Here is a 26,421-nt window from a genome sequence, read left to right on the forward strand (position 1 = left end):
CACCTCCCTGTGCCCCAGCTGGCGCAGGGACCAGAGCCGGCGGGCAGCAGCCCCCCTCCCACCCAGTGTCAGAGGAGGCAGAGGGGTCGCTTTCGTCTCTCAAACGTCCTCTCCCATTCTATGCTTTCCTTACCTTCTCTGTTTGGCTCTGGCGGCTAAATCCGTATCTCCTGCAGGCCAAACACAGAAAAAGGGGAGTTCCATTACTATGCAGAAGTCACAATAAATCCTGTCAAGTGCATTTTGGTTGGATTTTTATAAGAAAAGAACCAAAGAGAATTTAGGCTATGTGGTGACTGGGGAAATGTTTTAAGTACCTAAACCACAAACATATTCCAGAGTTTTTTGAACGAAGTGCCAACCATCTTAACTGCTATCGAAGGGAACTTCCAGATAGTGTGAAAGACAATGTTTTCTCTGAGTGTAATCATTACCCTCCGAGTCAGGAACTGCATTTCAGATCCACGGTTTAAGCTAAAAGCCTTAAAAATACCTGTATAATCAATTTGTGTGTGTTACCTCCAGCCAAACATGCTCTCCAGCGGTCCTTCCAAAACCTAAAAGTTCTGCACATTTTTCAACCTCAAACATATCCCAAGCATGAAGCCCATAATACTGTGAATTCATTTCAAGCAATCTTAAATGCAAAGGGACACACACATGCACTTCAGTTAATTAATTTACTTTTTGGTTCGAATTAATCTACGTGTTTTTTATTTTAAAAAAGTACCCCAATACAAAAACCACTCAACCTAACACAAAAAGCACAATGCAAAACACCCACCTCACTTAGCTTCAGATAATTTGTAAGGAAAGAATTACATGCAAACACGTGAGAGAAGCGCAGGGCACGGCCCCTCCAGCCCCTCCGCCCGGGCCCTGGCCACTGCCGCCGGGCGGGCCACCGTGCTGGCCTCCTCCCTGCTGGCGACCTCAGCCTCGCTGCCCGCCCACGCCTCCTCCCCACTCCTCCCCCAGCTCTGTGCAGCCTGATCCACATGCCTCCTCCCTGGAGACAGCAGGGACCGTGGGCACTGGTCAGGGCCTGCCTCCTGTGGCCTGCCCCACGCCCGCGCAGCCTGGCCGCCAGCGGCTCACCTCCTATGCCCACGGCCCGCGCTGCAGAGCTGCCCTCCTCTCCCCCACCTCCTGCTGGCCCCTCAGCCCTCACCTCTGAAGCCGCCTCCCTCGGGCACAGCCACTGCACACACACACCCAGGTGGCAGTCGTGCCCCACCCACTGCCCTTCCTCCTCGAGGGCCACGGTTCTACGCCTGCACTTTGCATTTCCACCTTGTTGAATGAATAACGTCAACAACGTAAGTAGAGGGAAAAAAACCCTGCAAAAATCAAGAAGCCAAAAGGATCACCCGCCTGCAACAGGCAGTCATACATGTAACTAGACAGACTGAAGGGTCACTGCTGGACCCGCGGTCTGCTTCGGGCATCCATGTGGTGTCGCCTCTGGGCATCGGGCTACAGCCCAGAGTGCAGCTGACCAAGGCTAGATTTTGGACATGCACACAGTATCCAAATAAGGGCCCTACGGCAGATTCTGTGCACTGGCTCAACCCGTATCAATTTCAGTGTCCTAGGACCTCCTTCTACCCTGCAGAGGCTTGGAAAGCAAAGGGCTCTGTTTTCCACGTCTCCCTGCAGCCAGGGATCTGAATGCTATCTTGGTTCCCCGAGTTGGGTGCGTTAGCTGGAGTCCTGAGGGCAGAATGGCTCGTGGGGGAGGGAGGGAGGGCATGCAGGATCCACCCTGCCGGGGTGGATCACGGTGGGGTAATCAGTTCCAGGGCAAGCCACTGGCGCAGCGGCCTCTTGATGTCAGCAGAGGTGGTGCCCGCCTCTTGCCAGCAGCTGCGGCACAGGACTCTCAGGCCCACGGGTCACCAGCTCCCTGAGGGTGGCAGCAGGAGCAGCACCTTTGGAGACCCAGCTGTGACGCCGGGCCCGGGCGCTGGCCCTGGCTCGGCCGAGATGCTGCCTCACAGGCCGTCCCAGCGAAACGCACCGAGGGCCTGTGCTCAACCAGGGGACCCTGACCGACAGTCTCCAAGGCTCCCACTCGGGAAGAGCCCTTGGATCCCAGCTGTCCCTCGTCCAGGCCTCGGTTCACGGAGTGAACTTAGGGAAGGGCAGCAGCCAGCCCTTAACTAGCATCCAGGGACTTAACGGATTTTCTAGATAAAACAGTCAACAACTAAATCTGAGTGACCAGATTCCCAGGTCCCCTCTATTCCTCCCTAAAGATAAAGGCTCTGGAAGAATTTCCTGAGCACCCAAAAGCAGGCTAGGACCCCTCTCTGTGCCTGAGTTCACACCCACCCTTGTGCCATCCCAGGGTACAGTAATCCTCTGCCATACAGAAGCCCATCTGCTGAGCTGCTTGAGGGGAGGGCGTCTGCTTTTTCATTTTTATTTTTTTAAGTTTTTATTTATTTATTCCCCTCCGCCCTTGTCTGCTCTCTCTGTCCATTTGCTGTGTGTTCTTCTCTGTCTGCTTGTATTCTCATTAGGCAGCTCTGGGAACCAATCCTGGGACCTTCCAGAGTAGGAGAGAAGCGATCGTCTCTTGCACCACCTCAGCCCCCTGTTCTGCTACATCTCTTATTGTCTCTCCTCTGTGTCTCTTGTTGTGTCATCTTGCTGTGCCAGCTCTCCACGTCGGCCGGCACTCCCGTGCGGGGCAACATTCCTGCGCGGGGTGGCACGCCCACGTGAGCCAGCACTCTGCGCCGGCCAGCTTGCCCTCACCAGGAGGCCCTGGGAGTTGAACCCTGGACCTCCTGTAGGGAGTCCAACTGAGAGACCCACATCCGATTCCCAATTCACTTTTTTTTTTTTTATAGTTTTTACTGAGATAAAATTCACCATTTTAAAGTGTACACTTCAGTTGTTCTTCGTGTATTCACTACCTCATGCAACCATCAGGACTATCTAATTCCAGAACTTCTCCTTCACCCCAAGGAGAAACTTTGCACCTCGGAGCAGCTGGTCCCCAGTTCCCTCTCCCCACCAGCTCCTGGTAACCGCTAATCCACTCTCGGCCTTGTGGACTTTACCTATACTGAGTATTTCATATAAATGGAATCACACTAAGTTGTCCTTCTGTGTCTGGCTTATTTCACTCAACATGAGGCCTTCAAGGTACAGCCACAATCATGTACCAGAACCCTGTTCCTTTTTATGCCTGAATAGTATTCCACCGTATGGACAGACCACATTTTGTTTTCCGTTCCTCTGCTGATGGACCCTTGGGCTGTTTCTACCTTTTGGCTATTGTGAATAATGCTGCTATGAACACTGGTGTGCAGCTTCACTCATTTGTGTGTTCTCAGTGCCTAATACAGCACCTGGCACATAGTAGGCACTCAATAAATGTTTGCTGAATGAAGAGTACAACTGATTTTTCTAACAGCCTTCTCCATGTGACATGGCAATGCGTCCACGACAAAGAAGAGCTGTCCCCAGTTCCCCACATGCCTGCCTCGTTGTGTCCATGGGTCGCAGCACCTCTGAGACTCTTCCACGGTGTCTCAGCTTCACCAGAAGACAACTATCTCCCTTGGCTGCCTGTCAATCACTTCTCTTAAAGAGCAGCGGACACTTTAACTCATTTCCACGACAAAAGCATCTGCTTCCCTTTCATGCTTCCCAGGCAGCAGGCTGCTCCATGCTCCAGCCTCCCTTCCCTCTTGGCCCCTCGGCTCTGCTCTCTCTTCCCAAGTGCCACCTCTGGCTTGCAGGGCCACGTGCTTCAGCTGGCTCCTGTGCCCCCCTCCTCGGCCCTGACTCACCAACTCTGCTGATGCGCTGCACCGCCAGCCCCAACAGGGCACCAGCCCACTGCTGACTTCCTCGCACCCCAGACCTAGGCCCTGGCCTTTGACATTCAGGATGTCCGGACAGAACACGACAAGAGCCACAAACAGGGTTTTAATGTGGAGATCCACATATCCAAGTTGTCCCAAACTCATTTAAATGCTTTCCAATAATGGGATTAAGCATCAGTTTTTAACTTTAAATTAACTGAAATTAAAATTCTGTCCCGGAGCTACACTAGTCACATTTCAAGTACTCAAGAACCACATGCAGCGAGTGGCTACCAGATTGGACATCACTGCCCTTGGAAACAAACCAGCCTTCAAGAACACCGGCCTGAGTCCAAGTGAAGACAGAGATCTAGCATTCTGGAATATGGAGCAAAATGGGGCATTAAAAAAAAAAACCCTAAATACTAAGGACTCTGAACTCTGTTCAGTGCTCATTCAACAAGCATTTATTAAATGCCTTCTGTGAGCATGTCATAGGCCTTACCATCACAGGGGATACAAAATGATTGGTAGAGGCACATCATATTTCATCTACTAACTAGGGAATGACTTCAGGTCAACTCAGAATTAAACCTCCAATGGGAATAGCATTCTAGTGGTTTTGCTCCAAATTTCTGCTTGCAAGTCAAATATACTATAAAAAATAAAATGCATTTTCTGCAGTGGCAGTTTTATTATAACGTGGTTAGATGTTTAAGTCAGTCCCTAAAGTTGACTGAACCCATAAAAAAGTCGAAGTATCATATGGTTACAAATTTGTTGGTCCTAAATATCCACTACCTCTACCCCTCTACAAACTTAATCTCTTCCTGTCAGAAAAGCTAAAAAGAAAGCAAAATACCCCCTTCAAAACAAACAAACAAATAAATAAAACCTTCCTCGAACACCTACCCTAGACTTAGAGACCAGCAGAAGTCAGCTGACTCTAACAGGAGCTAAGAGAGGTGTTCAAAACCTGTGCCTGGCTCCTTTCCCCAAACCCTCCGGGGAGAGAGGAGCACCAACTACTCCTGAGGATGGGTGGGGGGTCCAGAGCTTACCCAGCCGTCACCCAGTGAGAGTGACTACCATCTGTGTCAGATATACAAAAGATCCAATTTGAAACTGAGACTGTCAGAACAAAATATTGAAATATTGTCACCAGGGTCTCACTGAAACCCCTTTCCACTCCCAGGAATGCTGGATTTTCCATGATAATGTGACAAAATGGAGGCCTGAACAATGCAGATCATTCCCTGAAGTTCTCTCCAGCTTTGGACTAAGTGACACTTACAGAGACCATCTCTCCAGCTCGAGCCCAGCCTCACGCCTGCCATCCTCACCGGATGGCAAGACCCCATCTCAGTGCCCAGGGCCAGGTGTGGCCGTGCCACCTGTCCTGCCACCTGTAGCACAGTGCCCCATGATCTGAAGGCCCCCACACCTGGTTGCTATTATTGTCTTGAAAGTCGTAATCATTTCACAAAGGACCCTGCAAATGAGTGATTCTGGTAGTGCCTGGTTGAGAGGAAGCGTTTGGTTCACGGCTGTGACTTGTGAGTTGCCGGGGCAGCAGCCCCTACACCTGTTGGCGGACAGAACTAATTTGACTTCCTTTTACCCAGACTTGGGTTCACGCTTAGAAAGGAAGGACCTGACCCCATACCATCCCCTCAGGAGAAAAGAAAAAGTGGAGGTTGCAACTCCATGTCAAAGCTAGGTGAATTAAGCCTCCTCTCCTCCTGGTTCTCTCCAGTTCCCTGGTGGGAGAAGCCGGAGGGGCTCACTCGGAAGATGCTGGCGGCAGCCCTGTTAGGCCCAGCCCCCCAAAAGGGTGGGGTCAGAGTCAAAGCAGAGCGCAGCCACCACTCCAGAACACAGGCAAGCCCCAGGGCACATACTCACGTCAAGGAGTCAGTTACCCTAAGGAGAAAATGCAGGACATGAATGAAGGTTAGGACCCAGCGTCAACCAAAAAATTCACGCATACCCTTGGTTTTTTTTGAAAGTAAAAACAGGATACAAACCAGGAACTGTGTTTAAAAACTAAAGATGTCTTTAAGAAGTGAGAAATTTTCCTTGAACGTCTTTATTTTCTTAGAACAATCTCACGGTAACCAAAAATTTTCATTTTAACACTTAAAAGTGCTATAGTTGCTTTCAGTAGTTGACCTGAAGATTTTGACAATTGGCAGGGACATGGGGGGCAGGCCATCCCCAGCCTCTGCAAATGCCCCAAAGACCCCAATTCCAGAGGAGGGCGAAGCAGGGCCGCTGCTGCACGCACAGGTTCAGAGAGGAATTTCAGCAGTCAGGCCGCCACCACTTGGAAGCTATGCACAGAAACTCAGCTTAGCTGAAACTGTCAGCCTGACTTGATAAGTCAACCAAGCTAACCCAAATGAAGCAATTTAAATGGGTTCATAAAATACAGACCCAGACGGCTGGTCCGTTACCTGCCGTATTCCAAAAGCGTGGCGTGGACCCGAGACTCCTCGTCCAGCAGCTCCTCCGCTCCCTGCTGGCGTTTGTATTTCCGAAGGGGCTTGTAGACGTCCTAAGAGGAAGACGAGACAAGAGACGGGTGGGCCCCAGTGTGGGCAGGAGCTCCTCACTGGCTGCGGATGGAGGGGTCCAGCCCGGGGGACGGAGCAGGGCGGCCCTACCGAGGCACAGGGGTGGGGGGGGGGGCAGCGGCCTCCAGGGGCCGGGGCAATGTCCCAACGGACTGACGCTCCTGAGACCCAGGAATGCTCAGTTCCTGAAATGCCCTCCTTGGCTGATAGCTAGAAAAAGGTTATAGCAAAAAAGGAAGAGGGGAAACGGACTTTGGCCCAGTGGTTAGGGCGTCCGTCTACCACATGGGAGGTCCGCGGTTCAAGCCCCGGGCCTCCTTGACCCGCGTGGAGCTGGCCATGCGCAGTGCTGATGCGCGCAAGGAGTGCCCTGCTACACAGGGGTGTCCCCCGCGTAGGGGAGCCCCACGCGCAAGGAGTGCACCCATAGGGAGAGCCGCCCAGCGCGAAGGAGGGAGCAGCCTGCCGAGGAATGGCGCCGCCCACACTTCCCGTGCCGCTGACGACAACAGAAGCGGACAAAGAAACAAGACGCAGCAAAAAGACACAGAAAACAGACAACCGGGGGAGAGGAGGGGAATTAAATAAATAAAAAATAAATCTAAAAAAAAAAAAAAAAAAGGAAGAGAAGACCCTTTCATCTTAACTTTATAAGTTAACAAGAACTACTGGAAAAAAGCTCAAATACCCTTCGGTATTACACAGGTGAGAAGAGACCCCGTCTTTCCACAGGGGCATGAGTAAAAAGAATGGGCCCTTTTAACAAAAACCCAAACAAGTACCATGGGACTGTCAACTTCTGTTTTGTTTTTCGTTGTTTTAAGTTATATATTTATATGAATAATGCGTGGCTATATCCCTGTCAAATATTTCAAACATTCAAAGGATGCGGAGTTAAAATAAACAAAACTATCCTCTCTTACCTCCTTTTCCCTAAATCCAACCTCTCCCTTGAGGGAACCACTGCAATCAGTCTCATGGTATGTTCTCCCAGAACTTTCTCCACGCTTTTATATATTTACATCTATTGATGTTTCAGGGAGTCTTTCACTTAAAGGAAAGTTTATCGTATGCACCATTCTACAGCATGCCTTTTTTTTTTTAACTTAATATTGGAGGGAAACGGACTTTGGCCCAGTGGTTGGAGCGTCCGTCTACCACATGGGAGGTCCACGGTTCAAACCCCGGGCCTCCTTGACCCGTGTGGAGCTGGCCCATGCGCAGTGCTGATGCGCGCAAGGAGTGCCGTGCCACGCAGGGGTGTCCCCCGCGTGGGGGAGCCCCACGCGCAAGGAGTGCGCCCGTGAGGAAAGCCGCCCAGCGTGAAAGAAAGTGCAGCCTGCCCAGGAATGGCGCCGCCCACACTTCCCGTGCCGCTGACGACAACAGAAGCGAACAAAGAAACAAGACGCAGCAAATAGACACAGAGAACAGACAACCAGGGGAGGGGGGGAAATTAAATAAATAAATAAATCTTAAAAAAAACAAAAAACAAAAAACTTAATATTGGAGATGTTTCCATGAAATAAAGTTATACAGAAATCTACTACATTCTTTTTCACTAGGCATGATATTTCTTAGTTACTGTATCACCTGAGGGACAATTATGTTATTTCCCAGTTCTCATCTTAAACAACGCTGCAATCCAGTCCTCACATTCCCAAGTTTAATCTCTTATTTTCTACCCCAGGGGGTGTAAAAAATAAATTTTGTACATTTGTAGAGTTTACATTTAGTTTATAGGTTTATATATAATTTATATTTAGCCTTTTAATCCATTCAGAATTTATTTTTTGTACAGTGAAAGTAGGGCTCTAACAATTTTTTTTCCTGAATGGAAAATGAAGTATCTCAACATCATTAATTCATTGTCCATCCTTCTTTCCACTTATTTGAAGTGGTACTTATAAATATGCTAAATTTCCTCATAGCATGAGCCAATATTATCCTTTTCAATTCCTTTTATGATTTCCCATCCTCTTTCCATAGGCCTTTTTCAAATTTTCTGGCTATTCTTATACACTTTCCTTTCCAAATAAACTCTAGTATCAGCTTGTTAAGTTCATTAACATTGATTAGAATCAATGTGCAACTCATAGATTACCTTAAGAAGAACTGACATCTTCAAAATACTGAATCTTGTCTTGAGAAACAAGGTTTGTCTACTCAAGTTTTTAAATTTAATTGACAACTTCAGCAAAGTTTTTCATATATCCAGACCTTTCCAACACACAGAGCTACAAATCAGTTCCATAATCACAGATACATTAACTCACAATCCTTAAAAAACGACCGTTAAACAGCAAAGGAGATTTCAATTCTATTAGCCTCTATTTACCAGAAAAGGAGAGCAGACAGAGATCCCTACAAGACACATATCTTTTTGAACAACAGTGTTGTGAGGTTTCTCCTTGGCGATCAGAAATCTAAACTGTGTTGGAGTCTCAACCATTTAAGGTGCACCTAGGAATAAACTCTTTCAAAAACCTGAGGAATAACAGCTAGCATTAGTTACATCTTTTATGAAAACATGAAATGCACTATAAATGTTCACTGACTTTTTAAAGTATTGAGTATGATTTAGTTATAAGCACAGAAGCACATGTAGATGTATTTTGTGGGGGACACACTCTGAAATGTTAAAGCTCCCAAGTAAAGTATTTGGTGGGTAGGAGGTGCTCAGTAAATGCAGATCGTTACCCCAGATGCCCTGGTCTGTTGCTCCAGTCCACACTGAGCTGCCAGTCAGATAATGCCTTAGCAATACCTGTGCAGGGCTCTGGGGGCACGTGGGCAGCTGTATCGACAAGGCCGGGAGCTTTTCGCTGTTCTGCTTGTGTTTATGATCTTTCTTCCTCTGCCACCAGGGCTCACCCCATCTACCTCCTACTGGAGATCCCCGCAGCAATCACTACTATCAGGTCTCTCCAGAGAGTGTTGTTTTAGTCCAACTAGAACTGTCTCCCTTGCTATTATTTATCTATTGTTACCATTTCATTTTTTTAAGATGAAAAGTTTCAAACCTACAGAAAAATATTCTCTCTAGAACACATACAATATAATTGTAACAACTGTAAGGACCAGGGAAGCAGAACAGACAGGGTCTGGGATGATTCTGGCGAGTTTTTTATACAACTTGCTGCCTGAAATATTCCTTAGTTTGCCACTAGTGCCTGCATGAATAGGAAGCTAAAAATAACATAAAACAGATTTACAGGGAAATGAAAACTATAATGAACCCACATGATGTCAGTTACTGCATACAACTGAATTTCCTCTGAGCCCTACCGCTACAGCAGTATTTTATAATTGAGCTTAACAGTTATCTTCCTTAGTTACCACTAAGAGAGGCAATGACCCAAGACAGGAAATCGGATTCTTCTAAAAAAAGAACTGACTCCAAAACAATAGCATACTGAAACCCACAGTTAAAGGGCTTTTTATTCTGCCAAACAATGGCAATGTTGGCTTTTGTGCAATTCCGCAGTACGCTTTTTTTTTTTTTTTAAAGATTTATTTTTTTATTTAATTCCCCCCCTCCCCCGGTTGTCTGTTCTCTGTGTCTATTTGCTGCGTCTTGTTTCTTTGTCCGCTTCTGTTGTCGTCAGCGGCACGGGAAGTGTGGGCGGCGCCATTCCTGGGCAGGCTGCACTTTCTTTCGCGCTGGCGGCTCTCCTTACAGGGCGCACTCCTTGCGCGTGGGGCTCCCCTACACGGGGGACACCCCTGCGTGGGGCGGCATTCCTTGCGCGCATCAGCACTGCGCGTGGGCCAGCTCCACATGGGTCAAGGAGGCCCAGGGTTTGAACCGCGGACCTCCCATGTGGTAGACGGACACCCTAACGACTGGGCCAAGTCTGTTTCCCCGCAGTACACTTTAAAGCACCTTCACCTATACCTCACCTTTTGCATCTTACAACCACTCAATGAAGCAGAGGCAGGGCAGATACTGTTACCTCCACCTGATTACCAAGAAGGCAGAGATGAAATAATTTGTCCAAGACCCCTAAGACAGGGTTAGGCCAGGCCCTGGGGTCCCTGGCTTTCCATCCCAGGGTTTCTCCACTACATGCACTTGCTCCTGGTGGCATGCTAAATGTCCACCAGGATCCAATGAGCCCTCTCAAAAGACTCATTACTCAATCCGAGGCTGCCACAGGGATAATTACAACATAATAACATGTTTGCTAGAGTAACAGGGATCTAAACGTCAGAGGTTTCCAAGCCAACTATAAAGAACTACTGCTAAATCACCTTTTAAAGCAACGAGCACCAGGACATTTGATGCCTAGTCTTCTCTCTGCCACCAAATAGCTGTATGAACTTGGGGAAGGCAGTTTCCCACACTGGACCTCAAGACCTCAGTTCCCTTAGCTGTAAAATGAAAGTTGGACTTAGAATCTTGAAGGATCCTCCCAGACTCAAATTGCATTCTTCTAATCCTGCAAAGACACTCACTTGGTGACATAATTTCACCAATAATTTAAAGTCTGAGATTAATCAAAATGGTGTCATATGTTACATACAATTGTGTTCTTGAAAACATATCCAGAGTCAACAAACATCCTTTTGCCATTTTATGGTGGTGGCAAGAGTAATGGATCCTCACACTAATGGGTTCTGGCCCTTGCTTTCTGCCTAGAGATGATGAAACGGAGGCACAGAGATGTTAAATAACTTGCCCATGTCTGCAAAGGTAGGAAATGATGCAGTCAGGATGACTTCTGAACTGGGGCTCTCAACCAACCTGCAAGATATTTCATGCCTCAACTTTGATCACCCCTCATGGTGAGTTCTGATATTGTGTCTTGACAGATGCTAAAACATATGAGTTGGATTTTAAAAATTAAGCCTCCTTTTTGGCAAAACAGCACTCTTGTGCTACAAGAATTACAGGTTGCTACTTTGCAGGTCTGGTTACAGGTCAGGTTCACCTCTCTGAATAATTCCTCCAAGTCCACATTCCAAATGGCAGGGAGGGGAAGATGAACACAAAGCACCAGGCAGTGCCTTCAGCAAATCCCCGATCACTGTCCTCCCAATTATTTGGAGCAGGCAGTGAAAGAGCCACTACCAATTCAGCCTTTTATACCCAAAAGCTCCCGTGTGCCAGAACACACCCATTCCACTGACCTCAAGAGCTCATTCTCATAGGGGCTCATCAGCCCAAACCCAACTCTACCAGATATTTCTTAGCCTATTAGTCCCATGATTAAACTCTGCCTTCTACCTACAAGGGCTCCACAGATATTTTTACCATCAAGTACAATGTCCCAAAAGATTCCATGAAGAAAAAGTTATAGTAACAGAAGGAAATAAGTCTTTCTTTTTTAATTTTCACCTTAACAAAACAACAACAAACAAAAGAACACCCCTGGTACTGAGGAAAGGAAATGGTGAGAGATGGGTGGTTAAATGAGAGGAACCTGTCTGATGGTAAGGTTAGCTGGAGAAGGAGCGATTTCTCCAGAGACATCCTGTAGTGGTTTGAAGCTATAGAGACCCCAGAAAAACATGTTCTTAAACCTGATCCATCCCTGTGGGTGTGATCCCATTGCAAGCAGGACCTTTTGATGAGTTTACCGCGGTTAAGGCATGGCCCAGCCCAGCCAGGATGGGTTTTAATCCTGTTACTGGAGTCCTGGATAGGCAGAATGAAATTCAGACAGAGAGAGCAAGCCACCGAGGGAGCGGCCAGAAGCTGGACTTCAACAGAAGCCAGAAGAGAAGGGAGAGAGAGACCCGGCGATACTGCCATGTGCCTTACCATGTGACAAACTAAGAACCAAGGATTGCTGGCAGCCGTCCCTAGAACGGTCTCTGGGAAAAAAGCATCACCTTAATCATGCCTTCCTTGATCTGACTTTTTCCCAGCCTGAAACTCTGAGCGAAAATTCCCACTGTTTAACCTGCCTCATTTCATGGTATTTGCTTGAGCAGCCTAGGAAACTAAGATACATCCCCAAACCTTGTTCTTTTCTATTCTTTTTTACATGAGCTCAGCTATGTAACCATATTTTCTGCTCTCTGAAGTCCAGAAAAATCCTACTTAGGGTCGTCGTAAGTCTGTACCCAACAGTATAACTTGGTGGGTAAGAGGCAGGGAGCTAGAATGTCATCGCGGTTACACCAGCTGCTGGAACACAACCTAGCATACAGTAAGTGCTCAATCAATTCATTACTGAATGCCATGGAGACCAAGGTTTTAGTCCTTGCTCCATTACTTACGGCCTGATTTGGGGCAAGTTACTCTAACCTCTGGGGTATTCCTTCCATAAAATAGGTCTAAGTAGAGTTGTTGTATTAACTAATCAATATAATTAACACTGCTGACATACAATAAAGAACAAGATACATATATATTATTATCAATAACATGTACTAATCAAAACATGGGCTATATAACACAGGGAATCCAGTGGTGGAAGATGAACTGTGGTTAACAAATAGAGAACATTCTCTCATGAACTATAAGAAATGTACAATACTAATAAATGGTGTTAATAATTGGGTGGGTCCAGGGAAAATACACCAAATGTAAGACACGAGCTATAGTTAGTAGTTTATATTTTGATGATGCTCTTTCATAATTCATAAGAAAAGTTTCACAACAATGCAAGGTGTTGCTGGAGGGGTGATGAATGGAAGCCCTGTATGATGATATGCATGTTCGTTTTCTAAGTTCATAACTTTCACTATATACTTGTTTATGTATGTTCATGTATGAATGATACACTTCAATTAAAGTTTGTTTTTAAAAAATTAAAAGGCAAGCTGTAGAAGTATACATAAATATATATATATAAAGTATAAAAAAAATAACATACTAACACTGTTTTGCTTATGCCATTCCCTTTACATTTGATGTGCTGAATGAAAAGGCCCTCCTCACAGCCTTCGCTGTGGATAAAACACGCCAGAGTAGTTATTTTAAATGACAGTCTCAGAAGTGATCCAATAGGGTTAGCTGAGCATTTCCTTCCAACTACACTGGGAGTTTCGAGAAGTCAGGGACCATATCTTTTAATTTTCCTGTCCCCTCTACTCTCGTACAGAATTCTAAACCTCACATCAAATGCTCAGTAAGTAGTAAATGAATATATCTTTTGGGATTTGGGATACAATTCCCTCGTGGGCACTCTTTACCTCCCTCCAGCACAGACCCTCGGTGACCGGGGGACTGACAGCTCAGAAGTGGAGGACCTGGGCTGGTTACTGTGCTCTACAAACGGGCCCTGGAGGAGGTGAAAGTGGAGGTGGTGAGGGGAGACCTGCCCTGGGCCCCAGTAGTTGCATTTTCTTATGTCCTTTGAAAATACCACCTCCCATCAGGCACGCCTTCTCCACAGTAACTAGCTGCCAGTGAAAAGGTGGTGTGGAGAAGTAAAAAAGGAACATATTTCAAAGAAGAAAGCAACAGTGTTAGGAATGACCCCCAAGAGGAAGAAATCAGGCCAAGACAGAGAGAGCACCCCGAAGGAGTGAGCGTGGATGTTAAAGGTCACACGGTCACACGCGATTAGCCTTTCTACCTACTGATAGGCAAAAGGTACTCAAAGTTTTAAGCATAACCTTTGACCAATTCCACACTTCATGGAATTAAACCTAAATAAATAGTTAAAGATGACAGAAAAATGTAGCTATGAGGTCAAACAAAAAAGGGGGAAAAGATACAGGCTAAGCTAATAAAATTAGTTTCACATGATGGAATAATCTGCAGCCACTAAAATGCCATAGAAGTATGTTTATTGGCAGGTAAAGATATCACTGATATGCTGTTATGCAAAAAGAGCAAGCAACAAAACAGAACATACAGCATGGTGACATTTTTTATACCCATGGTATCTTTTTATCAGTATCACTCTGACTTGAAATATCGGTGGTTATCCCTGGCTGGTGGTATCATGGCTGATTTAGTCTTTGTGCTTCTCCCCCTCAACTTGCTAATTTTCCACTATTATTCTTACAGTCTAGTATTCAAAAAATGTATCTTTTTCTGAATGAACAACAACAAAAAAATTATGTGCCAAAAAAAGAAATGGGCTACATAACCAAGGATGAATGCAAAAGACTGGAAGAGCCCTGTGAGGATGGCTGAAGATAAGAATAAACTAATTATTCTGAAAAATAATGAAATGTTTATATATTTTTTTTCTTTTCTTTTCTTTTTTTTAAAAAGGTTATGCCTAAGCAATAAGAGTAAGTAAAAGCCTGCTGGCTGAGGCACAGTCCTATTTACAGAGGAAACGACAGCCTCTCTTGGCAACTATTCTCCAGCTGGATGAAAGGTTGGAAAAATCACAGTCAACATTCCCAAGAGGGACTGGAGAGGTGATGGGAGAGCACAAGTCCCAGATTAATAATACTCCAGAATCCTGAAATACGTCAGCAATATTACTGCAAAACTGGTGCCAGGAATATGTGGGAGATCAGAGAGACCAGGTGAAGAGCAAGAAAATGGAGAAGCATGAACCTCTGTTGTGAGAAGAGCTAGCTTTGGAGTCAGGGGTAAAATCAAAATCTGGCTGCCTCTTCCAAGCTCTGTGACCACATAGATAACACACAAACCTCTGTAAGCCTCAATTTCCTGAATTACAAAATAGAAATAATACAGAACTCTCTGAGTACTAGTAAGGAATAAATGTGATAATGCTTGTAAAATGCATAATTAGGTTCCTGGAATAGAGAACTCACTCAATACATGCATGGGAGCTACACACACATTTTATAAAAGACTGGGCCTAGAAACTAGCTACCTATATGCTCGACCTTATTTTAATTCTCAATTTACCATTCACAGTTTAAACATGCGATTCCAGATTTATCAATAAGGAGCAGGCAAGAAACACTGACAAAGAAGCTTTGGAAAAAGAGAACCAGGAAAAGGCTGGAAGAAGAAAAAACACTCTGCAGAACTTGGGATTTGCAAAGAGCCATAATCCCTGGTCAACTGGGGAAGATTTCATTCTCTTTAAAAAGGAAAGAATTCTCCTTGGAGAAAGTGACAACAAATTAAAAAACTGTAAGCTGTTCCCGTTTTTTAGACGAACTCACAGGAATTAGCCAGAGAGAGGCACCACAGCTCTGGGGTCTCTTGTGAGTACTGAGACTTGTTTCAGACCACCTAAGGAGGCACTTGCAGAAGGGGCAGGTGGGGCGCAAGGAAGCTAAAGCTAAAGAGCTTAGCTGAGGGAAGTGGACTTGGCCCAGTGGTTAGGGCGTCCGTCTACCACATGGGAGGTCCGCGGTTCAAACCCGGGCCTCCTTGACCCGTGTGGAGCTGGCCCATGCGCAGTGCTGATGTGCGCAAGGAGTGCCACGCCACGCAGGGGTGTCCCCCGCGTAGGGGAGCCCCACGCGCAAGGAGTGCGCCCCGTAAGGAGAGCCGCCCAGCATGAAAGAAAGTGCAGCCTGCCCAGGAATGGTGCTGCCCACACGGAGAGCTGACGCATCAAGATGACGCAACAAAAAGAAACACAGATTTCTGTGCCGCTGACAACAGAAGCGGACAAAGATGATGCAGCAAATAGACACAGAGAATAGACAACCGGGGCGGGGGGGAAAGGGAGAGAAATAAAAGAAATAAATCTTTAAAAAAAAAAAAAAAAGAGCATAGCTGAGAGGCCTACGAAGACAGTTTCTGGAAATGAGAAATATTCAGCAGATAGGAAAAGGAGGGGGAAAACAAACAAACCCAAAGCCCACCTCCAGCTCCACAAAAACTCTACCATTCCTGCTGACAGTGCATTGCCAGTCAACCTGGGATTTAAGTTCATACATTAAAACGGAAATAAATAAGGTGGTATGGGACTCTTCTTTTTGGAGTAATGAAAGCATTCTAAAATGGACTGAGGTGATGCCAGCACAACTCTGTGATGAAACGGAGAGCCACTGAGGGTGCACTTTGGATGAACTAACTGTTCAAGGCAGGAACTATAACACAGCAAACCCCGTGGTGAATGATGGACTGTAGTTAACAGGACAAGTATGAGAACATGCTCTCATGAGCAATAAGGAATGAACAAGACTAACACCTGTTGTTGTTGTTGTTGTTGTTGTTTTTTACATGTGTAGGGCATTTGTTCATGGGAAGGACGCAAGTTTTGTGCTCCTTGTAACAATGAACCCAGATTCCTGTTGGGTGTGTTGTAAACAGAGGAGCCATTCCTCAGGCTCCCTGCTCTGAGCACACCCCATCACCTGTTGTTAATAATAGGATTTGTCGGAAAAATACACCAAATGTAAGTTATGGGCTATAAAAAGCAGTAATATTAGGATGAAAGAGCTTTCATCATTTGTAAGAAATGTGTCACAAAAATGTAATGTGGTGGAGGTGGGGCACACATGGGAATCCTGTATGGTATGCATGATTGGTTTCAAACTCACAATTTCTCTAATAAAAATAAATTTAAAAAAAGGAAATAAACTAAATGATACCCACAGTTTTTTCTTTTCTCATCTTCCTTTATCTTGATATTATTTTCTAATCAGCTACAAACAACTTTTTATCGAGAGGCACGTAGCATAGCAGTTTGAGAGTGCATCTGAGTGCTGGCTCCAGCCTCGTCACCAGTGGGATTGACCTTGAGCAACCCATGTGACCCATCTTTGCCTCAGTCCCTCACCTGTAAAACAACTACTACTACTTCACAGGACTGTTGTGAGGACTACGTGAGCTATACAGGTATTTGTCCTTATCGTCTCTTTAAATTCCATGCAATAAGGTCACCAAGCAGAAGATGGTTTTGAAAAGACTCCATCACAAATGAGAAGAAAGTGTCTCTAGAGACCTGAAACATCCAGCAGACAGCAAGACGTGGGGCCCAGTTTTAATGACTGGATGATCAACAGCTATGCTGGCCTCTTGTTCTGGGTGCTCTGACCCAAAACGGTTTAACATCTTCTCTTCCTCCCCAGGGCTCATGTAGACAGAACTTTATGCATGCAGATGTTCAAGTAAGCATTCGACTTTTTTTTTCCTGCAAAAAGCTTTATTCTTTCCACTTGATTCCGGGCTGGTTCGAGGGCTACAAGATGACATTTAAAAAGATGCCTCCTGGCTTGAGGGAGGGGCTCAGGCAGAAGCCTGGATGCCAGGGGAATAGACAGGTCTGCATTCGCCCCCTCCCCAATGGCCTCGGGGCCCAGGGAGCTCCCAGTCATGCTTGAGGGTGAGCCTTTCGAAGAGCTCCTCGCCCAGCCTGGCCTGCAGGCCAGCCAGCCTGCGGAGGCTGGTCATGTGGTCACCCATCTTCTCGATAAGTCTCACCTCCTCGCCTAGGAAATGGTTCTCCAGGAAGCCACAGAGATGGGGTCTGTGTCGGCAGATCCCAGGGCATGCTGATCCAAAAAGACTTGGTTCAGGCTCCCCTCCAGGAGCAGGGCAGCTTCCACGGTAGCCAGGTTCTACCCCGCTCATCTTGGGAAGGCTTCTGCACATCCTGGGAGAGGGCACAGCCACCACACTGGTCTTGTATCTTCAAGAGATGCTCGGCGCCCTTGCGCTTCTCCCTCGCCAACTCGTGCAAGACGTGGTCCCCGCCCTTCAGGTCCACATCGTTGCGGTTGAAACAGCAGCCCAGAGAGAGGCAGGTGTAGGAGGCCTGCAGCTGCAGGTTGACCAGGCGGTTCACAGAGGCCTCCACTGAGCCAGAATAATTGTGATGGATCTGGGAGCCAACAGTTGGCCGTCAATGAGGAACTAACCACACAAAACAACATTAGCTGGTCCTGGAAGCAGGGGATGGCCGAGAAGTTAGTCCCTGAGGTTGCGAGTGGAGAAGCAGTTGGAAGGTGGTCGATGCTGAAGTTGGGGGGTGGGGGGGAGAAGTTGCCAGGTCTGCTCTGTCAAACACTGTTGAAGCAAGAGGCAGATCTGCAGGACCACCGGGTGTGCTGAGCACTAAACGTTTTTTAAACTTGATTTGATTAGGTAATAACAGATTTAGTATAAGTTTCAAATATTAACAGCACAACGAAGTTGACAGGGAAAGGAAAATTTCCCTTCCTCTCCTGCCCCAGCCACCCAGTTTCCTGTCTAAGAAGTACTGCTGCTAACTGGTTCTCATATTTCCTTCCAGAAATCAATTAAAACGGGAAATTTACAGCATATTCAACCAATTGGCTCTTATCTGTCATGAGAATTACTATTGAGGAATCTTTAATAGTATACAAAACACCCTACACTGGTAAATGAAAAAAGTATATATAAAATTATACCTAAAGGATGATTCTAATCTGAATTATATCTTAACCAGGAAAGAAAATTACTCTGTCACAGCATTTCCTCCTGTTCTTATTATTTAGTGCTGCCACCAAACCTTGAAACGCTATCTAACTAGTGTCACTATCTTAAAAGTTTTCCACCCCTCCAATTCTAAAATGGAGTTGAGGGAAAAAATATAAATTAGAATTATCAAGTGACACAGACTTTGTTTTGTTCTAAATGAGCACGTCACTTCGTGTCTTATGCCATCACATGATCACTATTTTTTTTCAGAGTAGTCACCTTGGGAGATCACACTTCTCTTCTTAAGGTAGGGGTGCTCAGAATTCTTTTTCTGGAAGACTCCACAGCCAGTTCACAATGCCACAGCGGCCAGACAACCTCAACGTTTATAGTAACACGATGGACGGAACCCCAAATCATTTCTATAAACACGCACCTGACACTCAAGCTGGGTGGCACATGAATACATTGGACTTTAGAACAACCGTAGAAATCAACTGGAACTACATATCTGAACACAGCTGAATAGCACAATTCTGGGTGACATGTGTAGTAGGATATCTTTTAGATGCACTATAAAAACATGCAAAACAACACTACGCACTATTTATGGAGTAAAGAGCATTTTAACCTGGGCACTGAGGCTGCATCCCGGCTGCTCAGGCAGGGAGCGGGTGGGGGGCTGCTGACAAGGCTCTGCTGGGCTTTGGCTCCTGTGCTGGGAGGGGGCAGATGCAGGCAGATTTCCAGCAGTCAAGGTGCATCGTGTATGGTGACAAAGGCCATCCAGAGTCCCCTACACGAAGCTCAGAAGCCACTCTGCCTCTTCAAAGTCAGTGCATCATCTGCTCTTCAGAGCTACTTACGAAGTTTACCAAACCTGCCACTGAGAGCAACGAGGAAGGGTTCTGGGTTTGGAATATTCCTCCCTTAAAACTGGAACTGAGAAAAACACAGGGCAGTGACCGCCAAGTTGGTGTCCTGATGCTGGACAGGGGAAGCAGGGCGCCCCTCGACCACCCATCTGAGGTCACCTCCTGGGTGAACCCAGGAGAAGGAGTGTTTCTGTGATTTAAGTCAAGGAGCTATTTAAAGTCTAAGCGGTGCTCTTACAGAAGAACACGGGCAGGGAAACTTACAGAGATGTCGACAACTGTCCTGATGGCCTTTTCTTTTCTCTTTACAAAGTCATCGTCCTGCAAGACCAAAACAAAAACAAAAAAAGACATAAATCCCATGCAAAAATTAAAACACAACCGGACTGCTCATAAATTGCCTTATATAGTGACTTCTAATCACTACTTTGCCTGTAGAACTCTCAATTTTTTAACAAAGTGGAATATATTCCTCAGGGAAAAAGGCGGGAACTCTGCAGATGGCTCCAACAAAGATTGGTAAGAAAAGGGGGGGCTAGAAAACGTAGCAGCTAAGACAAGCATTCTCATTCAAAATCCTTATTAAGCTGTGAAACCCTGAGTAAGTTACCTTCCTCTAAGCCTCTGTTTCTTCATCTATAAAACGGGGAAAACAACACCTCTGTTGGGGCAGTCCTGAAGACCATTAACATCGAGCATGAATGTGCTGGGACCGGCACCTAGTAAGCACTCCTTAGCTACCAGCGGTTTTTATTATTATGGCAATTATTACTAAATTGTTACTACAGGGGTGACGTAAGCTGGTGATCCCTCAGAAAGCTTTACGGGACTATACAAAAATATGCTCTCGTTCTTGGAATTTACTAAAAGTTCTGGATCAAGTACCAAAATGAAGAGTCAGACCAGTGTTTCCCAAAGTGTTTCATGTACTGTTATTTCTATGTGTTCCTAGAAAAACAGGTCCTATGCTTAAAAAGCTTCGAACACAGGACAGAGCCTATGCCCCATCACCCAGAGTCATGGTATGTACGGGCATATTAAAGCCCCAGAGTAATGCAGTGGGAAAAGACACATTCAACGCTGCTTCCTCAGTACTTCCCAAACTTACTTAATCACAGAACCCTCTGTTCAGCTAAAATGTATTACCGTTCCATCCAGCAGGCATTCTGTGGAGCAATGCTTTAGGAAATCCTACAGAGGGTGGAAGAGTGATGCTGGGAACCACTGCCATCGCTTTGAGGAGGCTCTGCAGGGTGTGTGCAGGAGCAAGCCACCGGGCAGGGTGTGTGCAGGAGCAGGCCACCGGGCAGGTGGGCAGGGGGCATCCAAGGAGGAGGAAAGATGTGCCAGGCAGAGCCTGCGCGCTACACCCAGGGAATGGCACCAATGAGCCTCGGGGCACCCAGGCCGGACCAATCTTTCCAAACACTCGCCCAAATGGCTAAGTTTTTAACAAAATAAGTCACTGCAGGGTTCCCAGGACTCAGCGACCCACCACGCCCTCCCCTCGACTCCTGCTCGCTGGAAGCACCTGCCTGGAGGCACCACTGCTGTGCCCTCTTCAGAGGGACAGCCTGCGTCAATCCCCTCAGGGTTTGGAATGGGGCAGCGGAAGGCCTGTCTCCTGTCTCCTCACCACCCAATCACACACCTAGAAACACAACCCCCGGGGAACAGAGAAAACTGCATAAAAAGTGGCAGAAGGCTAGTTAAGAAGAAAACAATACCTGAATGGTGTCACCTAAAACAAAACAGCTCATATGGGCATTAAAAAGGATGCACGAGTAGATAGCATGGAGAAATGCTAATTTTTAAAAAGATTAAAAAAAAACCCACACATGTATAAAGTGATCACACTAAAGGAAAACGACTGGAAGAATATGAAGGGAAATCCACTAAAATTTTAATAGTGTTATCGCTAGGCGATCAGATTATGGGTGAATTTTTTCTTCTTTATTTGTATGCCTGTATTTTTCATATTTTCTGCAATTAATATCTATTATTTCTTAAATGGCAGGAAAAAAACTGTTTTTCAAAAAGAACATTACTTCATAAAACAAAAGAAATAAAAGGACAACTCTGATGGGCTTTGAACTTGGGGCCTATCTGAAGAGACAGCTCCAATGGAGGAGGAGGCCCTGCTTCTGCTTCACTGCTCAGGGCCATCCAGGGCAGGACAGAGGGGGGCCCCGGGGTGGGGAGTCGGGGTGGAGGGGCGTGGAAATGCCCTCTGGGGAACCTGAGCCTACTCCACTGCCTCCCGGGAGTCTCTAGGTGTGCACATGGTTTTTTTCGGTTGGACAAAAAAGCAGTACAATACTGACCTCAGGCAGACTGTAGGTTTTCTGGAATTGGGATATGGAGTAGGAGCGGATGTAGTCACCCATCTCTTCTTTTGTTTCTATGGCTCGCTTCACCAGCCACTGGGGAATAAAGTTGGGAAATGTGAGTAGACAGGAATGCAGTGGAGGCCAATTCAGAGATGGCACAACTCACGAACCCAAATCACTGTACTTGACTGACCGGGTCACAAGAAACTAGTGACACATACTATCCCATGGGAAAAGTAAACAGTTGGTGTCGGAGATGCTAAAAGTCAGTGCGCCCCAGGGCTGCTTAACTGTGCAGGGCTTTAAATCCTCAGTTGACATCCTCAAGGCCACTTTCCCTCTCTGTAAAGTGGAGGTAAGAATATCAGTTCCTTTCACCTCACTGGCTATTGGAGAGCAAGTGAAATGAGTACTAGCAGACTGTTGGTCAGTTTCAGAAGCACAGCACAGATACAGCTACTCCCACCTCCTCCAGGTCCCAGTGGAATATGACAGAGCCGCAGAGAACATGTTGGCATAACCTCTTGTTGACAGATGGGGAAAAAATCCCCAAACATTCAGATTGGAGAACAGTGTGTAGTGAGGGAAGAGCTCAAGGCATCAGGTGAGCACGGCACTCACGTATTCTGTCTCCATGTTCTAAGAGAGACAGTACTGGCCACGTCTTACAGAACCTAAAGTTCAGAAAGACCACGTAATTTGCTCACAAGACCGGGAGTCACAACTCTGAGGCTTTCCAGACCAGAAGACTGGAAAAATGCATTTTATTAAATGTTTCCCAGTTCTCCCAAGCTGATAACCAGAAGCAACTGCTCCTCCTTTCTCCCTGCTTACAACTCCAATTAATTAACACACACACACACATGCACACACGAACTGCGCAAGATCCAGGCATTCTGCAAGCACGAGTGCCAAGTACCACGACGGTCTTAGCTCCTCCTCACTGGCTCTTCACTGGCTCCCTTTATTACCAAAGAACATTACGAAGCATTTAACACTTCTCGGCACTGAGCACAGATTCAGAAGCCAGAGCAATTTTTAAAAATAGGGAATCTAATCTAATATAAAAAATTTCAGTCATACAATAAGACACAGAGAAAAATATAACAAGCACCCACTGGCCCAAAAGTGAAAGAAAATATTTCAAATACAGCTAAAAGACCCTGTGAACCCTTCCCAGATCACATCTCTCCCTCCTCTCAAGAGGTAACCACTGGGAAATGGACTTGGCCCAGTGGTTAGGGCATCCATCTACCACATGGGAAGTCCACGGTTCAAACCCCGGGCCTCCTTGAACCGTGTGGAGCTGGCCCATGCGCAGTGCTGATGCGCGCAAGGAGTGCCCTGCCATGCAGGGGTGTCCCCTGCGTAGGGGAGCCCCACACGCAAGGAGTGTGCCCCGTAAGGAGAGCTGCCCAGCGTCAAAGAAAGTGCAGCCTGCCCAGGAATGGTGCAGCACACACGGAGAGCTGACACACCAAGATGACACAACAAAAAGAAACACAGATTCCCGTGCCGCTGACAACAGAAACGGACAAAGAAACAAGTTGCAGCAAATAGACACAGAGAACAGACAACCGAGGTGGGGGGCGGGAGGGGAGAGAAATAAATAAATATATACATCTTAAAAAAAAAAAAAGATGGTTTGGCTATTTAAAAAAGAAAAAAGAAAAGAGATAACCACTAACCTAGATTAGCATTTATCATGTCTGTATGTCTACCTGTCAGCATTTATACGTCTATATACTTTTTGCTGCCTACGGGGGTAGCAAAAAACAACATACTATCTTATTTTGCACGGTTTTAAAACTGCATGAACGGTATCATGTTGGAGTATTCTGCAACTTGCTATTTCACTCCCATAACATCACGTTTGAGGTTACTTGTGTCGGTACATGTCGCTGTAGTTCCTCTTCTCTCCTGATAAAACATTTCTTTGGATCAGACCCCACAATCATCTGTTCTCCTGCTGACAGACATTTGGGAAGTTTTCTAGTTTTCTGTTATTGCCAACACTACTGCCAGAAACCTTCTCAAACCAGCCTCCTGAGGCCCGTACAGCACAGATTCTCCAGGCAAGCACTGACAAGAGGAACTGCTGGGTGGGAGGGTGTGCCCATTTCCAACTTCACTGGACGTTCCACGCTGCTCTCCCCAGAGGCAGTACGAGGTTCTGTCCCACACCTGTGTGCGTGGAGCTCTTGCTCGCGTCCTCTTCATCACCCGGGCCTGCCGGGCTTCTTTTCTGCCACCCCCATGGGTGCGAGACAGGATCCCACGGCGGCTTTAATTCGCACTTGCCTGATAACTGATGAGGCTGAACAGTTCTCTTCCTGTTTACTGACTATCTGGGTTACGCCTTTTAAATTAGGTTCCTGATGAGGAAAAAAGGCTACCCTTTATTTCTATTGGGTCGTCTGCCTTTTTCATATTGACTTGTCGGCATTCTATATATATTCTGGGTACTTATCCTCTGTTAGCAATAATCACTGCAAGTATCTTCTTCCAGGCTGTGGGTTCCCTTCCTTTTAAAAAAAAATATATATCTCTGTCCTTCGGTGCAGTCAAGTTTTCAATTTAATGTGATCATATTTAGCAATCTTTTTCCTTTATGGATGGTGCTGTTTTCCCTTAAGAAACCTTTTTTCCCCTCAAACAGAATAATTGTTTTCCACCTGCTATTTTGCAGGAAGTATAAGCTGTTTACTCTTTAACCTTGGCCAATCAAGAAGTGATTCCCAACAGTGTATATCATACAAAAACACTACATCCACAGAGCAGTTTGATAGCTTGGTGCATTCATATGACAAATCACCTACACTGATGAGCCTCAGAAAACTTCATCACACTGAAAAGGCCTAATTATCACAGTCATGAAAACAGAGAGCTTTGGCATCAGAGCACTGCATGTAAATTAGAGCTCTCCCATTAACCATCTGTGCGACCTTGACTTCTATGCCTCCCCTTTCCTCATCTATCCTCCTGGCCATGGGCAATTCCAGGCCCTACAGTGAACTTACTGCCTTAGTATCTCTGGGGAATAACAAGCTCTGCAGGTGATCTGGTCCCAGAGTCATGTCCGGGAACCTATGACCTTGGCCAGGGAGACTTAACAGCGAGCAGCTAGTTTAGAGAGTTCAGGTACCCTAAGGAGAAGACCATGGCATTGCCTGGGAGTCTGGGTTTGGATGTTCCTACCTAGATACAGAGTAAGTCCTCATTGGGACTTAAAAAGTCGGAAAGATGGCACCTTCCAAAGAGAGGAAAGACTCGTCCGATGAGGCTGGGGCTCTGCCGGTCACACTGCTGTGGCTGAACAGGAAGTGAACCCCTTTGGTGGAAGTGCTTGAGCAGAGGTGGATGCCAGGTGTCAGGCTTGCCACCCCCTCTCCAGAGGGAGAGCTACCAGCACTACCAACACTACCAGCAGCTGGTACTACTAGCACCACCAGGACTACTCCCAGCCAATGCGGCACTAGGAAGTTTTTTGTAATGCTAAATGAATTCAGTCTGTATTCTTTATTCTGAGATTGGAGGCTTAAGTGTCCTTTCTTTCAGGAAATGATAGTGGAAGCGAGAAGCAGTTACTTTTTTAAAATGTTCTAAACTGGAAAAATTGAGGTGGCAGGACCAGGTCAACCTCCATTTCTTACTTAAAATTTTACAAGACCATGAAGAAGTCAAGAGACCTGGTCACCGCGAGCCTAGGCTCTCACCCAGATGTATGTCCAAGCAAGAGCGGCTCCAGCCTTCCACTCACTGCATAGAATATTCACAGAAGCTCAAAATGCCCAAACTGACTACAGACGAACTCGTTTCTCATCATCCTCTTCTCAGATCCGGTCTGGATATTGCCCCAAAGTTCCAGTGAAGGGCTGAGTCAGGGCTAATCCCAGAGAGCCAGGGGGAGAAGGTTAACAATTTCACAGTATGATGGTATTGGAGGATTCAGTAATTACCTACACCCCACTTCCCATCTTCCAAAAAGGATCAGGTACCATGCTTCTGCATTGGAGACGGAAAGTCTAGCAAACATTAAAAAATCAAATTCTGAGTTAAAGCCTCAGCCTCAAATGAAAAAAAAAAAAGGTCATGGCATTTGAGGTTCCCAGGACCAACGTGGTGGTTCAGGCCTAAGTCCAGGGCAGGGAAAGTCTCCTGAGAACAAGAGAAACGACTACTTAACACAAAGCACTGAGTAAAACGTGCAGCCCTTCATCTAAGTGCTTCACACACATTAATGTACTTAGTTCTCATCCTAGCAGACAGGCGTTATCACCACCTCCGTTTAACAGATGAGAAGTTAACTCATTTGCCTAAGGTCAGAAACCTGGAAAGTGGCAGGGCTGGGATTTGAATGCAGGAAGTCTCCAGGGTCTGTGCTCCTATCCCCTTCTGCTCTAGAAGTTTTACAAGGAAGACATTCCTGGCAAGGACTACGCAGCTTCCTTCTTGGTGGCTGCCTGAATGGTGGAGGGGGGAAGCCACAGGGCCTGGAGACAGGGAGTTAGAGCAGCATCTCTGTTTCTCCGCTCACTAGTTCTCAGCCCTGAAGCCAGTTAATTGCCCTCTCCAAGTTTCGCCCTCCTC

At 46.3% G+C, this 26,421-nt stretch overlaps 1 protein-coding gene and 1 non-coding gene across 3 annotated transcripts in view; both read right to left on the reverse strand.

Moving 5' to 3' along the window:
* CCDC93 (coiled-coil domain containing 93) overlaps positions 1 to 26,421 on the reverse strand; it is a 103,264-nt gene that overhangs the window by 57,010 nt on the left and 19,833 nt on the right. For both annotated transcript variants that reach the window (XM_004458040.5, XM_071216482.1), the window contains exons 5-8: positions 21,826 to 21,924; positions 19,766 to 19,822; positions 6,278 to 6,378; positions 134 to 170 (exon numbers count right to left, since the gene is read on the reverse strand). In XM_004458040.5, coding sequence (XP_004458097.2) covers positions 134 to 170; positions 6,278 to 6,378; positions 19,766 to 19,822; positions 21,826 to 21,924 — 294 coding nt within the window. The remainder of the gene's footprint in view (positions 1 to 133; positions 171 to 6,277; positions 6,379 to 19,765; positions 19,823 to 21,825; positions 21,925 to 26,421) is intronic.
* Positions 16,464 to 16,592, reverse strand: LOC111764032 (small nucleolar RNA SNORA11). The gene has a single exon (XR_002796746.1). It is a non-coding gene; the product is annotated as a small nucleolar RNA SNORA11 (small nucleolar RNA).

This window comes from Dasypus novemcinctus, chromosome 7, assembly GCF_030445035.2.
Source record: "Dasypus novemcinctus isolate mDasNov1 chromosome 7, mDasNov1.1.hap2, whole genome shotgun sequence".
Lineage (NCBI taxonomy): Eukaryota > Metazoa > Chordata > Mammalia > Cingulata > Dasypodidae > Dasypus > Dasypus novemcinctus.